At 36.5% G+C, this 17,973-nt stretch overlaps 1 protein-coding gene across 3 annotated transcripts in view; it reads left to right on the forward strand.

Moving 5' to 3' along the window:
* The window catches only part of Hr39 (Nuclear hormone receptor FTZ-F1 beta), a 383,352-nt gene that overhangs the window by 290,215 nt on the left and 75,164 nt on the right, over positions 1-17,973 (forward strand). For all 3 annotated transcript variants that reach the window (XM_069844467.1, XM_069844466.1, XM_069844465.1), the window contains one exon: positions 1-486. This exon is cut by the window's left edge and continues 321 nt beyond it. In XM_069844467.1, the coding sequence (XP_069700568.1) occupies positions 45-486 (442 nt within the window). In that variant the 5' untranslated portion in view covers positions 1-44. The remainder of the gene's footprint in view (positions 487-17,973) is intronic.

Below are 17,973 nucleotides of genomic sequence, written 5' to 3' on the forward strand. Positions count from 1 at the left end.
TACTAGATGATACTCCGTGTGATCGAACCCTTGTTGTACCCACCATGAACGATACGATGGATACGACCAGTAGTGTGTCAGTGAACAATCCTTTGCACCACTCGCCACCCGCCCCTCACTGGGGGGCGCCTGGTGGTGGTGTCGGGAGCCCTCGCTTCAATAATTCTCATCATTCCCAGACTCCCACCGGTTCTTCTGCCGCCTTCGTCTCGGGGAAGAACAAATCCGCTGTGACGTCAACGGCAGGTGGAGGTGGCATGTTAGCTAACTCTGTGATGGAACAGTTGAGGCCTCCGGATACCGGGGGCGGCTCTAGTGTAGGACACACGTCGACTTCTGCCTCGCCGCAGTGTAGTAAGGACGATCCGAGTGTGTGTGGGAACAGAGGACCGGTAGTGACTGCATCGTCCGGGGCCGTCACGGTGATCAATGTGCAACACGGGGGAACCTGCAAGCCCAGCGCGGACAAGGTGCATCCCGACGACGGTGAGTGCCGCTCGCTTTCACTTTAACTCAAGCGTTTGCGGAATCTGTCGACGAATTTTTTTTGCTGCTTTGGCAGAAATCCTTTCACCCACAGAGACACAGTCGACTGTTGGAACATGAAGCAGCAAATTCTGTACTGCAGGGGCGGCTTTTGGGGCAGTGCCAGTGTGCCATGGCACCACTAATGAAAGAAACAAAAAAATTAATATCCTAAAAAGGAAATATAATTGTTTATTTCTGTACATTTTATTCGTATTTCATCTGAACGAGCAGCGTTTTTCCGAATGTTGGAGCCAGTTCAGTGTGGCACTGTCTGCGTCCATACAACACTGTACAAAAGGCTACTGCTTCTACTTTATATGCGTTTCTAATGGGAGACACTGAGCCGAATTCAGTTTGACTCAGTAGTTAACATTCTGCCTGCTAGAATGCAGTAATGCAGAAGTTTCGCTAGATGGCAGGGTTGTTGGAGACGTTAGGCAGGGAACCATCAAGCGCAGACTTGCACGAAAACACAAGTTAAAGTTCCGCGCCAAATCTTAATGTAAAGTTACCAATTCAAAACAAATGCACACAACTTGGATTTGAATGTGTAAATTATTATCCATTAAACTATATTGAATGCAGAGATAGTCATGGTTCTTTTTAGAAAGATAAATATTTGTTTCATATTATGTAACACTATTTGTTAATTTTGTGTGTAATATTTGCTTTATTTCGCGGCAACTAAATATCGCTACACTGTTGCTAGTGTTGATGCTTTTGTTAACAATACATGAGATTTGTGCAGGACATGAACATGTGTTATTCAGGCTGCTGCCTTGGATTCATCGGCCTGTTTAAATAAAGTGCAAACGTGTTTATTTATTATCTATATCATTGTTATTCTCGTGTGTTTTGCCAGTAATTTTACTAGAAATAAAAGTTATTACTTGTATTTGACTTAACAATACTGAGAAAGTTTTGCATTATCTGTATCTGTAAATTTCGTTATTAGTTTCGGAAATGTTATTGTAACTGTTACTAGATACATTATTAACTGCACACCTGGTAAAATAACTGGTTTAATTAATGCGTTTTATTTAACATAATGTAAACGTGAGCTGTGATTATCACCTTTCACTTGGGCGATTTGCGTGCAATCTTTTTTTTTTTTGGCACTACCACCAGAATGCCTCACCGGCCGCCACTGCTGTACAGTATTATTATACGTGTGTATGCGTGCATAGGCATATGCATATAAAACGGGAGCTTCGAAACTGTACTAATTATACAGGAAGTAGTATATTAATTTTCGTAATAGATCAACTATTCATCAGATATTTTGAATTCGACAGATAATGGAGAAGAAATGGGAGTATAAGAGTACAGTGCATCAGTTATTTATAGATTTCAGAAAGACATATGACCCATTAAGAGAGAAGTTTTATATGATATTCTTATTGAATTTGGTATTCCCAAGAAACTAGTTCGAGCAATTAAAATGTGTCTCAGTGAAACGTACAGCAGAGTCCGTATAGATCAGTTTCTGTCTAAAGCAAGGAGATGCACTATCACCTTTTCTTTTTAACTTTGCTCTAGAGTATGCCATTAAGAAAGTCCATGATAACAGAGAGGGTTTGGAATTGAACGGGTTACATCAGCTGCTTGTCTATTCGGATGACGTGAATATGGTAGGAGAAAATCCACAAACGTTTATGGAAAATACCGGAATTTTACTTGAAGCAAGTAAGGAGATAAGTTTGGAAGTAAATCCCTAAAAGACAAAGTATATGATTATGTCTCGTGACGAGAATATTGTACGAAATGGAAATATAAATATTGGAAATTTGTCCTTTGAAGAGGTGGAAAAATCCAAATACCTGGGAGCAACAGTAACAAATATAAATGATCCTTGGGAGGAAATTAAACACAGAATAAATATGGGAAATGCGTGTCATTATTCGGTTGAGAAGCTCTTATCATCCAGTCTGCTGTCAAAAAATCTGAAAGTTAGAATTTATAAAACAGTTACATTATCAGTTGTTCACTTTGAGAGAGGAACATAGGTTAAGGGTGTTTGAGAATAAGGTGCTTAGGAAAATATTTGGGGCCAAGAGGGATGAAGTTACAGAAGAATGGAGAAAGTTACACAACACAGAACTGCACGCATTGTATTCTTCACCTGACATAATTAGGAACATTAAATCCAGACGTTTGAGATGGGCAGGGCATGTAGCACGTATGGGCGAATCCAGAAATGCATATAGAGTGTTAGTTGGGAGGCCGGAGGGAAAAAGACCTTTGGGAAGGCCGAGACGTAGATGGGAAGATAATATTAAAATGGATTTGAGGGAGGTGGGATATGATGGTAGAGACTGGATTAATCTTGCTCAGGATAGGGACCAATGGCGGGCTTATGTGAGGGCGGCAATGAACCTCCGGGTTCCTTAAAAGCCAGTAAGTAAATAAGTATGTATACATAATAATTTTATGGTGGTTTGTGTGCATGGGCTAAAGGCTTAAGAGTATATTATGCTTGTGAGACGCCGTGCTTCTGCGGCAACTTCTCCGTCATAACTGTCGTGCGGGAAGTCTGATAATCTATACAGGCGCTGGACGAAGTCGATGGCCTCTTACTGCCATTAAACTGGAGTTATCTGAGCATTAATAGGCCTACAAAATATTGAGTTCTTTATTAAGATACCGATTTCCGTTTTACTGCTCTGTTACTTGATTCAATGAAATTAGATCAAATAGTATTCTATTTTTATAAAGATCATGTTTTGTGACAATTTATAACTTACGTTATGTAGGTTTTATGCGACATTTGTCAGCACTTGGTGCCATTTTGATCAGGATCTTTGCGCTTATGTACCGTATTTTAGTTAGATTTTGATGACCTCTTTCTGCTGTTAAACTGAAGTTAGCTGACATGTTAATGCCTATTAAGGCTTACAAAATATTGAGTTCTTTATTAAGATACTAATTTGCGTTTTACTGTCCTGTTACTTGATTAAATGAAATTAGATCAAACAGTATTCTATATTTTTAGATCATGTTTTGTGACAATTTATAACTTACGGGAAATTTGTCAGCGCTTAGTACCATTTTGATCAGGATCTTTGCACTTATGTACCGTATTTTAGTTAGATTTTCATGGCATCTTTCTGCTGTTAAACTGAAGTTATCTGACATATACCTATTGATACCTACAAAATATTGAGTTCTTTATTAAGATACAAATTTCCGTTGTGCTGCCCTGTTACTTGATTCAATGAAATTAGATCAAACAGTATTTTATTTTTTTTAGATCATGTTTTGTGACAATTTATAACTTACGGGAAATTTGTCAGCGCTTAGTACTATTTTGATCAGGATCTTTGTCCTTATATACCGCATTTTAGTTAGTTTTTCATGGCCTCTTCCCCCCTCCCCTGTTATTTATACTCACTTTAACATCTTTGGTCATATCGCAAATTAATCTTTTGGGTGAAATCCGATGGCCTGTGTACTATTGTTGAGACTGGTTCTATTATTATGAACTAGATGGCTGCTATAGGCTATATGTATTACTGATTTGTTATGAATATGATTTCGGTGATGAATGAGGCCGGTGATATTCAGGGATGTTGTGGCCCGAATTTCCTGGCATTTGCCTTACGGTTGAGGAAAAACCCTGAAAAAACTCAACCAGGAAATTCAACCCGAACGGGAATCGAACCCGGGCCCTCTGTGTAAGAGACCAGCATGCTGACCTCTACACCACAGGGGTGATCACATGGCCTCTTGCTGCCATTAAACTGAAGTTATCTGAGCATATTAATGCCTATAAAGGCTTACAAAATATTGAGTTCTTTATTAAGATACCAATTTCCGTTTTACTGTCCTGTTACTTGATTAAATGAAATTAGATCAAATAGTATTCTATTTATTTTAGATCATGTTTTGTGGCAATTTATAACTTACGGGGAATTTGTCAGCGCTTAGTACTATTTTGATCAGGATCTTTGTACTTATGTACCGTATTTTAGTTAGATTTTCATGGCCTCTTCCCCCCCACCCCCCACGCTGTTATTTATGCTCACTTTAACATCTTTGGTCATACCGCGAGTTAATCTTTTGGTTGAAATCCGAAGGCCTGTGTACTATTGTTGAGACTGACCCTATTGTTGTGAACTAGATGACTGTATATGTATTACTGATTTGTTATGAATATGATTTCGGTGATGAATAAGGCCGGTGATATTCAGGGATGTTGTGGTCCGAATTTCCTGGCATTTGCCTTACGGTTGAGGAAAAACCCTGAAAAAACTCAACCAGGAAATTCAACCCGAACGGGAATCGAACCCGGGCCCTCTGTGTAAGAGACCAGCATGCTGACCTCTACACCACAGGGGTGATCACATGGCCTGTTTCTGCCATTAAACTGAAGTTATCTGAGCATTTTAATGCCTATAAAGGCTTACAAAATTTTGAGTTCTTTATTAAGATACCGATTTCCGTTTTACTGTCCTGTTACTTGATTAAATGAAATTAGATCAAATAGTATACTATTTTTTAAGATAATTTTTGTTACAATTTATAACATACGTAAAGCAGGTTATATGCGAAATTTGTCAGCACTTAGTACTATTTTGATCAGAAGTTTTATACTTATGTACCATATTTTATTTACATTTTCATGATCTCTTGCTGCCATTAAACTGAAGTTATCTGAGCATATTAATGCTTATATATTATTATAATGTGCCGAAGTACATATGATATTTCCATGCAGATATTCTGCGTCATCATACGATGAAAGAGTAATGGAACGGAGAAAAATTCTCTCCGGCGCCGGGATTTGAACCCGGACCGAAGTCCACACATGTGCTGAGGTGCACTCGTAATGAGTGACTAGTGGCTTAGTGGATAAAGCGTCAGCACGTAGAGCTGAAAACCCGGGTTCAAATCCCGGCGCCGGAGAGAATTTTTCTCCGTTCCATTACTCTTTCATCGTATGATGACGCAGAATATCTGCATGGAAATATCATATGTACTTTGGTACATAATAATAATATATATATGATATGCGTAAATCACTTCGTGATTTAAGACGGCGCTTATTCCGTCGGATCCCTGCCAACTAGTCACTCATTACAAGTGCACCTCAGCACATGTGTGGACTTCGTTCCTAGGTTCATAGATATCTATGACGTAGTGCAGAGGGTGGCCACTAGAGGGAACCCAAGAGTTGGAACTTAAAACTGAGACGATTCTTCCGACGCTGGGGTGGAATCCGGTGTGGCTTAGTGGATAAAGCGTCAGCACGTAGAGCTGAAAACCCGTTCCATTACTCTTTCATCGTATATTGATGCCTATTAAGGTGTACAAAATATTGAGTTCTTTATTAAGATATCGATTTCCGTTTTACTGTCCTGTTACTTGATTAAATGAAATTAGATCAAACGTATTCAATTTTTTTAAGATAATGTTTTGTGATAATTTATAGCATACCTTATGCGAAATTTGTGAGCACTTATACCATTTTCATCAGGGTCTTTGCACTTACGTACCGTAGTTTGGTTAGATCTTCATTAATGTTTACTACTAAGAGAAGTCTAATTTTTAATATAGGCTAGTTTGACCAAGGCATAATTGTGTGCAAAAGGGTTGCAAGTTTCGTATTTCCCCTTTGGCTTCGATCTACAAGCGCGGTACAATATACTTCCTCTCATTACGCTCCCCACACTTCCACCTGCAATCAACTGTCAGTATACTGCACATGGTAGCTAGGTACATTAACTTCGGTCGGAAATCACATATTTTTAGGGTATATTGGCGGTGGTTGAATATGTACTTTTGTGCGGGAGTTGGAAGTTAATTTCCAGTGTGGAGGTTGGAAGTTAATTTTTTTGTGTGCGGAGGTTGGAAATTAATTTTTTAGTGCGGAGGTTGGAATTTGACGTACGTCTGCTCCATCAGTAAACAGTGTGGGAATCTGAAGTGATGACGCAAACGTCGTGTGTTTTTGAGTAGGAGTTTATTTCTTCCCTTTCACTAGTAGTGGTAGCCGAACTGTAACAGATTGGTTCCGGTTCATTGACTCACTGGATACTTTGTGCTCTTGTACGTCTGCTCACTTTAGTTATTGCTAAGACAGTGAAGGAATTTGCACAACTTTTACGTCAGCAAAGTTTTTCAGTCGGCAATATTGTACTCGTATAAACACTTTGACAAACTTTTGGGTTTTGTATGAGAAAAAGAAGGTAACTAACTAGTTTTCACTTAATTATTTAAAGACGCTGTATCAACTACATGATTATTTAGCGTCGATATAATTGGTGATCGCGAGACTGTAGTTGGCGAGATGAGGCCGAAGATTCGTCATAAATTATCTGACATTCGCCTTACGGTTGAGGAAGAACCTAGGAAAGACCCAACCAGATAATTAGCTCAAGCGGGAATCGAACCCATGCCCGAGTGGAACTCCGGATCAGGTGGCAAGCGCGCTATCGCATGAACTACGCCGGAGGCTAACTGATTATTATTAACTAGAGTTTTGAGATATGCAGCAGAGTAGGCTATATACTTTTACGGTGTTACTAATAAAAACCCTATATACGGACGTTTAACTGTCTTATACTTATACAATGAGTAGCTCGTTTATAAGTCGTGTGTAAAATCCTTACTAATAATCATTACATACGTCGTGTATAACAGTATAACTGTTACACAGCTACGTCATAGTTTCGTCATTACTTCGTTACGAAAGGTAATAGAATATCTGAGGTTCTCTATTGCATCCGGTAGAGCGCTCTAGTGTGGCGTGTTAAATATCGATAGTATACTGGCTCTAATCGATTACCACACTACATTTTGGTCAAAGAGTACAAGCTACAGCAATATTATTCTAATAATTCTATGATCTTTGGTTTGTTCTTCTGTGGTTACAAGGTAACCATCATCATAAAATGACAGTCGATACGAACAGCTGTTAGAGGGGCGGCCATTTTTTCGCTATATGTAACGCTTAAACAAGGGGTTTCGTGTATATAACTACTGAAAAACAGTTCCTATTGTATAGTTACAGCCTGTTTATACGTCCATAGCTTATTCACGGTTTATTAGTAACGTTTTCTGTCTCAACTCTGCATAAGTCTCGTATAAAAACTATACAATGTTTATTAGTAAGAATGTTAGTATAATACTAGCCGTACCCGTGCGCTCCGCTGCACCCGTTAGAAATAAATATAAAGTAATTACATAATTAAATATAGGACATTTGATCCAGGGAACATTCGTGTTTGATAGAAGGATAAATCGTTTAATATGTTACTTAATTTAAATTGTATTAAAATAATTAAAATGCGATCATGGTGCAATGACAATTCCTTTAACATGTTTCTTAATTGTTATTACAAGCAACCAACTTTAATGAAGATTGACATCATTTAGATTTATTGTGTATACTTTATATTACTTGCTATATGTTTCCATTGAATTATGGTAAGAACTTAATTTTAACCCTTGTTTTCTACGTCTTCAGTAAATGGCGCTTGGCCCACTATGGTTCTGAACCCTTCAAATAACTTAAATAGTGATACAGCATATATAGTGATATGTAATTACATTTCTTTCTTACGAAAATGTAAGAATTCAAGATCTCCTATGTACCATTGCCATGGAATGAATAAATGTGTTCTCTCTTCGTACTAAAAAATTTTATATTTTGCACATAGGAGTTATTGCAGGAACAACAACGCTATAATCTGAGGCAGCGGTGAAAATGTATTATATTGTTATTAAGTCTTGTATATCCTTTAATCGTTATTACTTCATACAAACACAGAAACATTCTCTGTAGGCTATATTTAATAGCTTTCGTTTGTTGTTGTCCAAGGCCATTTGTAGATGAAGTCATTTGTTTTTTATTTCATTACAGCGTCTTAGATGGCGTTGTTATATAAATTTTAAAACTCATTTATCTCATGAAATATCGTCCTATCAAACTTTTGCATATAGTAAAACTTATCAGAAATAATGTTTAAAAAAACTTTTGTTATGTAACATTTTTCACAAAAATTAATAATAAGGACGATATTTCGATTTATTTAATTCAAGCCCCCTTATAACCCCCCCCTTTTAAATAAAGTATTTTGAATGTCATATAGCCTAAAATCTAAGTTACAACAAACTTAATTTATATTCCAATTTTCACATAAATCAGTTCAGCCACTATCGCGTGAAAAGGTAACAAACAGAAGACAGACATACAAACAAAAATTTCAAAAAAAGCTATTTTCGGTTTCAGGATGGTTAATTATACATGTTAACAGCAATTATTTTTGGAAAATCGAACATTACCAGAAAAATTTTGGCTACAGATTTATTATTAGTAGACTTCGTTGAATTGCCACACGCAGCATGCAATCAGGTTGCCGATGTACGGTAGTATAGAGGAGGTGGGCGACCGCCCGGTCTCGTAGTATAAGCTGTTCATGTTAAGAGTTGTGACCGGTCCAAATAGATAGAGCAGCTACAGCTAATGTATACCTACGTAAGCACTTGTTTTTGCATTACTGTGGTTGGAATAGTCAAAGCTTAACATATGTTCAGTGCAGACAACAATTCAATCAAACATACTACAATGAGAGTGTTGCTGTTCCAAACAATTGCCCTGGAATATCTTTACCCCCGCAGCGAGTCTCGACCCGTTGGGGAACGTGGTTGGATGCTGTTAATTATTATGCAGAACATTACGGAAAAATAATGGAAGTAATTTATGCATTGGATAGCACAGACAGTTCCGCTGTTGCAGCTGTAAAATCATTGCCTTCTGAACAGCTATTGGAAGATATTCTGTTCACTGATTCTAATTTTAAAATCGTGTCCAAAAGCATCACTCTGTTAGAATCGTCTAAACTACTACTCTCAGAAGCCCTTAATATAGTGGATAAAGTATCACAAACCGATATCCAAAATAACAATTCACTAATTTCAGAAAAAGTGAAATGTAAGTTGAGAAACATTATTGCTAAAAATTCTGCCTATTCACAACTTCGTACTATAAAATGTACTATCCGGTCACGACAAGACATCTGAAGTTGGTGTACTAAAAAGTAGCGACTTCTCGTTCTTCAAATATGCACCTATAACATCGTGTGATGTCGAATGTACATTTTCCCAATATAAAAACTGTTTAAGTGACCATCGGAGGAGGTTCACTTTGCAGTCGCTGAAAATGTACGTAACTCTTCACTGCAATGCACATATTCAAGGATGATGTGAGTATATTACATTAAATTTTAAGAGTTAATATATCTCACTATAAAATAATTGTGTATTTAAATGTTTAGACATTTCCTACTTCAATGATCATTCATTATATATCTTGAATGCAGGATACAGGTTTTATTGTAACCGCAGTATACTGCTCAGTGTTTACATAAGAAGAATACTCAATCCGTTGCACGCCCCCTTCCCATACAGTCTATACCGCGTGCGCAGTAAATCTTACGATTCTCGTGGTAATTCCACGAAGTCTAATTATTAGTATAGATTGCATGTAAGAGGTTCCGTTGATGTCGATTTGGCTCTAACGTAGCGGCTTTATGAATTTGATGGCAGGCGTTTAGAATGCCTGTGAATGTCAATTGTTATACAGTTAATAGGCTACGTATTAGTTATGTTCAAATATTGCCTTTCCTAGTATGCTTTGATTTTTATCAGCTCATAGCTAATTTAATAATATGTTTACTTTTTTTTACTTGAGTTATGCTTTTACTATAACATCCTGCTCAGAGTAGAATCGTACTCTCTTGACTCCAACACGCAATAGCTTTGTTACGGCACAGTTCAGAATCGATTCTGAACTGCCTGCTCATGCGCAGTGTCTCAGTGTGCGTTCCAACAAAACTTGAACTGATTCTGAACTTCCAGTTTCCTGTTCCAACGTACTTAAGGAGGGGAGGTGTAGGGAGCCCATTGGGTGAGGGATTTCATTTAGCCGGTGGTCTGGTACACCTCATTTTCATTCATCCCATAATAATTCGAGGTGTAGGCCTACACTGTAGAGCCGACGTGCTGAAAGGTCGTCTGTAATCCGCCTCTAGCCACCCAATACTACTACTAATAATAATAGAGCTAAATAAACAATAAATAGAAGAAATAAAACTGCTGGAATTAGGATATCAGCATAGACCTAATCTGTACCAAAAAAAATGCATTTTCCGCCTCAGTGCTTCTGGCCGTAAGCTTGTGAAACACGCGCAACTTTCCAAGATACGCGGGCCGATAATTTGATTGGCTGCTCTGGTTATTGTGTTAACTGCGTGAGAGCGGATGAGTTTCGCACAATGTTCACAGTTGTATAATGCTCGGAATTGAAAGTAACTGTCTAACCAATGTTCATCTGAACTTCTAACTTCAAATGATATCAGCAATAACTTTCTTAAGTGCCGGTACAGCTTTGTGAATCATCATGTTTGTATTGAGATATAAGAAGATGACCGTCGTTGGAAACGTGTTTCCTTGTTTACTTCGCTTATCCAATAGCCTACAATGATTCGTTGCTGGAGTAGCCCGTAACTCTGCAGGAGTCATGCCTTGCGGCTGATTTACTATATTGAAATGTTCATGCTCAGGCCAAGGTCAGGTTTCGGACTGGTCAGTATCAAAGCCAGAATTCTTGAGTAATAATTGCTTATTCTATTTTTTCTCGTCTGTAGCTCTAGAAAGCGAATTAGAACATGCCTTTTTATATTAAAAGTTTAACTTCAAAGTATTTTTAAATAGCTACATTAATTACGTACTTCCGTGTCGTTCTGCACAAAATATGTGTATATTTAAATATTTTGCTGTATTATTTGTTAGAGATGTAGTGTAATATCAACCATTGATCCAGCGAACAGGCATCTTGCTGAACAAGGCAATCAGTATTTTATGTAGCTACTGTTAAACATATTTTTGAGACATCATTTTTATTATGTAACAATGTTTCTGTAACTATATTATTATTTAATGGCATCCTGATAAAGTATAAGTTAAGGAATGGCTTAGTTATAACCTAAGTAAAGCTGACATCAGGGTAGTAAATAATTGCTATATACATTGTTTACAAAATGCATCGCGTTGCCGGTTTTCTCTACTGTCTGAAGGAGTAGAGAGAGTGAACATCCGACTCTCCTCAATAGTAGACCTGCTTGAGTGACGTGAGGTTGTATCAGAATGCCGAAACAAAACCCCAACAAAGAAAGATAATAGGAGGACTGAATTTAGAACATGGGAAAATTGTATTTGATTTAACTAGCCGTACCCGTGCGCTCCGCTGAACCCGTTAGAAATAAATATAAAGTAATTACATAATTAAAATAGGACATTTGATCCAGGGAACATTCGTGTTTGATAGAAGGATAAATCGTTTATTATGTTACTTAATTTAAATTGTATTAAACAAATTAAAATGCGATAATTTTGAGCCAGAGACCACTCATTTGGTCATAAAAATTATTTTAGGAAATACAGGAAACGAATGTACAGATTAGCCTATTAAGTTTTCTGTGCATAAGAAGCTATTTTAATCTTACCTGTCCTCGATTCACTCAGAAGTTACTGTAATAACATTATAGGCCTAGCATTATGTCCATCTAGAGAAACTACACTTTCCAATGGTGAATTAATAATTAATTATACAAATCGGTTAATTTAGCTTCCGATATTACTTCATACAAACACATAAACATTCTCTGTAGGCTATGATTCATAGCTTTCGATTGTTGTTGTCCAAGGCCCCTTATAGACGAAGTCATTTGTTTTTTATTTCATTACACCACCTTAGATGGCGTTGTTATTGTAATTTTGAAACTCATTTATCTCATTAAATATCAGTTCTATCAAAATTTTATCGGAAATTATTTTTAAAGAAACTTTTGTTATGTAATATTTTTTCACGAAAATTAATAATAATGGAGATATTTCGATTTATTTAATTCAAGCCCCCTTATAACCCACCTTTTAAATAAAATATTTTGAATGCAATATAGCCTAAATTCTAAGTTACAACGAACTTAATTTATATTCCAATTTTCATATAAATCGGTTCAGCTATTATCGCGTGAAAAGGTAACAAACATTCAGACAGACAGACAGACATACAAACAAAAATTTCAAAAAAGCTATTTTCGGTTTCAGAGCGGTTAATTATATATGTTAGGACCAATTATTTTTGGAAAATCGAAAATTACCAGAAAAATTTCTGCTACAGATTTATTTTTAGTATAGATTTATAATGATGCTTTTTGTAAATTTAATAATTGTTCAGAGTTAATTAATTTGAAACGAAAGTAATCCTGTAAATGTAAATTCTATTATGAGTTCATTCATACAGAGCGGACTGTACAAGCAGCCGCTACTGTAACTAGTTGTGCGTACACACAAGCATTTTGTAAACACAGAGCTCTACGTACGATGCAGCGTAGGCTATAATCAATACCTTTTTTCAGCGCTAGTTATACGATTTAAGAATATTTAAACAACGTAAACATTAAGTTCACAGGCAAGATTGTGAGGAAATTTCCCACTGTGACTAAAGGAAGATGAATACAAGGTAGTCTGCTGTGAAAATGTGTTGGGAGCTCTAAAATTCGTGTTTGGGAAATCATTTTTAACAATAATTTTAAAATGTCATTTTAGTTGTGTTAAAAGTACTAATGTATAGGCCTACTTATAGCTATTGGCAATTAGATACAGAGATAATAGGTTTCTTATTTTCTTGTGAATTGAAAGGGATTAAATTTTACAAATCGGTTGTGAAAATTAAGAAATTGTTTCATCTCTTTATCTAAGAATGATGCATTCGGTTAAAACAAATGCCGTAAAGCTAATCGATATTAGATATCTACAATAATTGTAATCATATTACTTTTATTGCTTCAAATTAAATTGCGTATTTCTCGAATTTCTTTCCTACGTATTTACAGGTGCGCACTTCATATTAATCCTATCATCCCAATTTCAGATATTCTAGTTCTGTTTGTTAAATGCACCTGTCCGTATTAACCGATTAACATCTGAACGTTAGAATAAAAAAAAGCCATCTGACTGGTCCGAAACTTGACCTTTCTGGAGACGTGGGCGTGATCATAGTGTGAATCAACCTTTCTTTATGAGGGCAGTTGATGCGTCATTGCATTGAAGAGCCACATAAATTTCATGTAACCGAATGCATGAAAAATCGATTAAAATGTGGTGGAATAAAACTGGCTTCTTTGGAATTCATCTTGTTTTCTTTCCCTCTCAAGGGGCTATAAGGAGGGCTCTCTTGAATAGGCTTCGAATAAGCACTAACAGTCATAAATAGAGTTGGGCAACACGATTCTTTTTCAGAAGTCGATTCCAACGATTCAATCATACATTACGAATCGATTCTAACGATTCGTTCACGATTCTTCTCAGTCTGCGATTCCAACTATTCTTTTGAATCGTCAACGAGTTCACGATTCTTCCTACTCTGCGATTCCAACGATTCGTCAACGAACGACTTACAGCACACTTTCCATTGCAAACCACGCGTAGAACACAAACGTTCTACATCTCTCGCATAGATGGCATAAGAGGCGAGACATTGGATTGCCTCTTTCTCATTGGCTGGAACCATTCAGCATGACCTCTATTAATCTACAAAATTACCCAAGATAGTGTTTCTAAATTATAATTTATGAACTGAACCTTATTACGAAGTACATTTTTTGCATTACATCTCTATTTAACTATGCACATTTCAGGTTTGTGTTCATTATTTTCCATACTTAACAAATGCAGTACATATTTTGATTTCACTCTCGCTCGGGAGCATTCGACACGGTTCGGAAATGTCCGTTGACAGGTTACATCAAACAACTAATAGAATCGTGGGTTACGATACCATGCCGATTCCTTACTATTCTTCTGAACGACGATTCGTTACGATTTTTTGAACGACGATTCGTTACGATTCTTTTGAACGACGATTCGTTGATACCACGAATCGATTCTTACGATCCTTTATTATTAGTCGTTCGAATGAACGATTCGTTCACGAATCGACCCGACTCTAGTCATAAATAAGGGGACTGTCCAGTCACGCCACAGCTGAAGGCAACGCAGAACAAGATCAAAGCGACACTACTCTATTTCCGTAGCAGAGAGATAGGTTGTTGCTGGAAATTGAATCCGGATCTTCTGGGTTTATAGTCGAATATGCTACCGCTTGTCCGAAATGTTGGATGTACTGTACGTAGTTAGTATTTATTTTGAAGAGATGTTCACGGTGTACGCATCGGTAAAGACGCGTAACTGTAAAGTTGTGAGGAAGCCAAGGTCATAGTCGTAACTCTGTTCACTATTTAGATGCCAGCGTGTGCATCTCATACCGGGTCAGAAATGAGTCTAACGTAGTCTTTAATACGTTTTTAGTCTTCCTTGACCTCTGGTTAAATTCCCGCGGGTTAGTTATATCAGAAAGAAGTTTTCACAGCGAAATGTAATTTCCCACATTTATGTGCCTTTTTTTTTTTTTTTTCTTTTTAATGGACTATTTGCTTTGATTTTGCCCAAAAGATACGAAAGTGCCTAACTTTTTGTATACGTTCGTAAAGACCTGAAGTCTGTTGGTGAGAAATAAACTGAAATTTTGAACGCATTAATGGGAAGAAATTCTGTAATCCTGGGGAGAAGAAAGAAACTTCGAAAACGCTTCAGGGAGTCGCGCGACACAGTTTTAAAACCACAGGCCTAAGGCTTAAACGATGAACAGGAATGAAAATTCCCGATAGAATCGTGTATAGTCCATTAAAGGGACACTTATGAATTCTTAAAACTTCTCCAATTTTCACTATTTGTGAAATTTAAACTATATAAACAGTTCTACAATACTATCGTCTGTACAAAATTTGATACCATTAGGGCTAATATTTTGAAATGTATATTTTTTAAATATATTTTATATTGACGTCACTAAAAAGTCTCCTTGCTTCAAAGTTTTCAAAATTTTTACTTCATATTTCTCAAAAGCTTGAATATAGTTCCGTGAATAAAAACTCAGTCTAAATATAGAGTCACAATACATTTTTTAATTTCATGAATTTACCATTGCAGCATATTTAACGTAAGTGCAATATGAATATGCACCGAAGAAACTTAATATTAATATTTCATAAAAATGCTGATTAAATGTTATTTATAAACATTTAATTGACGTATGTGAGACGTTTCAACCAATTTGACGATAACTGTTGTGCAAGGAGCTTTTTTATTCAATAAACTGCTTAAAATTTCAAAGTCGAGAAAACAGCATTAAAAACACATTTTCCTCAACTCACGCACTATGTTTTGTCACATTTGATTATATGGTTAGATCATTTAAAACAGTGTCAAATATATATGTATGTATGTATGTATGTATGTATGTATTTATTCACACTGAAAATGGGTATATACCCGGTGGCAGTGGTAACTAATTACACTCAATAATGGCAATAATAAACTTATTAATTAAAAATACAATTAATAATAATACTAATAATTAATAAGAAGATCCTAAAATAACAGGGAACATCCTAAAACTTAAAATAACGTTAAAGTAAATCTAATTTGTATCTTAAACCTAAGTTCGAACTAAAACCCACGAGTATGATATGTTCATATCTGCACAAGTACCTTTCAACACTACACTCATTTCGCTGTCAACTCACTCACTGCACTGGAACTACGACACATTTCACTGATTCTATCCTGATTTCACTAACACTTCAAAAACATTTCACTGTTCAAATATTTTGCACTGCCACTGTAAACTATAAAGCTTCACTGACAGGAACACGTTTCACTTACACAACACACTTCACTGACACAACATAATTCTTATAATTACGATCATAAAAACAAAAAGAAAAAAAGGTTGATTTGCCTTAATTTTTCAGCATTATTTCACCATGTTGTCCCCTTAAAACACTTGATAAGTAACAGACTCTCCTTCTGCGATATTATTATTATTATTATTATTATTATTATTATTATTGTTATTATTATTATTATTATTATTATTATTATTCACGATGGTTCAATTCTCATGATTTTTTTTGCCAATTGAAGGAAATCTGTTACCTGTTTTGCTGGTCGTTCAACGTTCCTTTTACCTTGAAGCGAATTACTTCTAGCCATTTTTTACTAGTTTTCGTCCGCCCTTGATACAAGTTCGTTTCACTTCCTTCTGCGCTCTAATATCAAATCATTTATTGACTGTAGTTGAGTGTCATGTATGTTTCACTTTGAACCAGTACTTGACTCTCTGGTCATGTGGTCAGCGTGGTCCAAGGCCAGCGTTTAAGACAAAACATGACGAACAGAAGACAAAGGATACAGATGGAAGATAAACGTTCGCTAGTCTCTGAAGAATTACATCCGTGTCGGTTACGTTTGTAGCGAAATATGCGACCACATGAACCACAGCAAAGACGGATACGATAAATAGGCGTGTATTTTACAGATCAGTACAACGCATGAATGATCTATGTACCTACACCAAAACTAGGGTTGCTATACATTTCTTGAATTGTGAGGTATCTCAGTTATGAGTTCCACTGTCCCTAGAAAGTTTGTGGGCGTAAAAATGGTCTAATTTATAGAGCGAATAACTTTTTTGGCTTCAAAGTACATAATTTTACTTAGAAATTATTTCACAATAACGTACTATGTAATACTACACTTTTGTCTACACATTTTTTGTGTCCTTTATGGTCTAGTGATTACCGTGCTTGCTCCTAGAGGCGCCATCTGGAGAAACTTAGGTGAATAGCGAATAACAAAAGTTAATCCGGACCCATCCTTGTGCTCCTCCCCAACGCCACACAAGTATTTTAAAGTCTTGTCTTACAACACTTCACCATAAATTTACTGTAAATTCATAGGGATAACGGCTTCAAAGCTGGGTATCTGGTTTAAATGAAGTGCACTGGTATAATCATTAACATGGAGGCATGAGATAATTACTCTCCTTGCCGTTAAAAATTTCACTTTGATTCGGTGTCCCCGTAAAAAAAAAAAAAACACTTCAACATAGTGTATTTACAGCTGTGACTATTGCAGTACAGAAACTATAATTCATATTTCAATTTGTTAAGTCTTCATTCAATTATATCCATCTTGTTATTTTTACCATCACTACATTTGCCTTTTGATTCGAAATTGCTGTTTGTTTTGTAATTGAAGAATATGGTTAGACATGAGTTTGCCAGCGGCATTCTGTCTAAACGTGTTGGTTTTGTGAAGTTGGTAGAGATCGCTCACGGAACCTGGTGACATTTGCTATAAATGAAGCAATTGATTCAACATGGAGTAAGGCAACTCAATTCTTCGTTGTCGGTTTCATCTTTGTCAGGCATGGTGACGTAAACTACAAAGTATTGGGATAGCAAGAGTGTTCAAAGACAGTTCGTCTCACGCTGGTGAGCAGGGACGTCGTTAGGGGGGTGCGAAAGGGCGCGCAAG

This window comes from Periplaneta americana, chromosome 13 (genome assembly GCF_040183065.1).
Source record: "Periplaneta americana isolate PAMFEO1 chromosome 13, P.americana_PAMFEO1_priV1, whole genome shotgun sequence".
In the NCBI taxonomy this organism is placed as follows: domain Eukaryota; kingdom Metazoa; phylum Arthropoda; class Insecta; order Blattodea; family Blattidae; genus Periplaneta; species Periplaneta americana.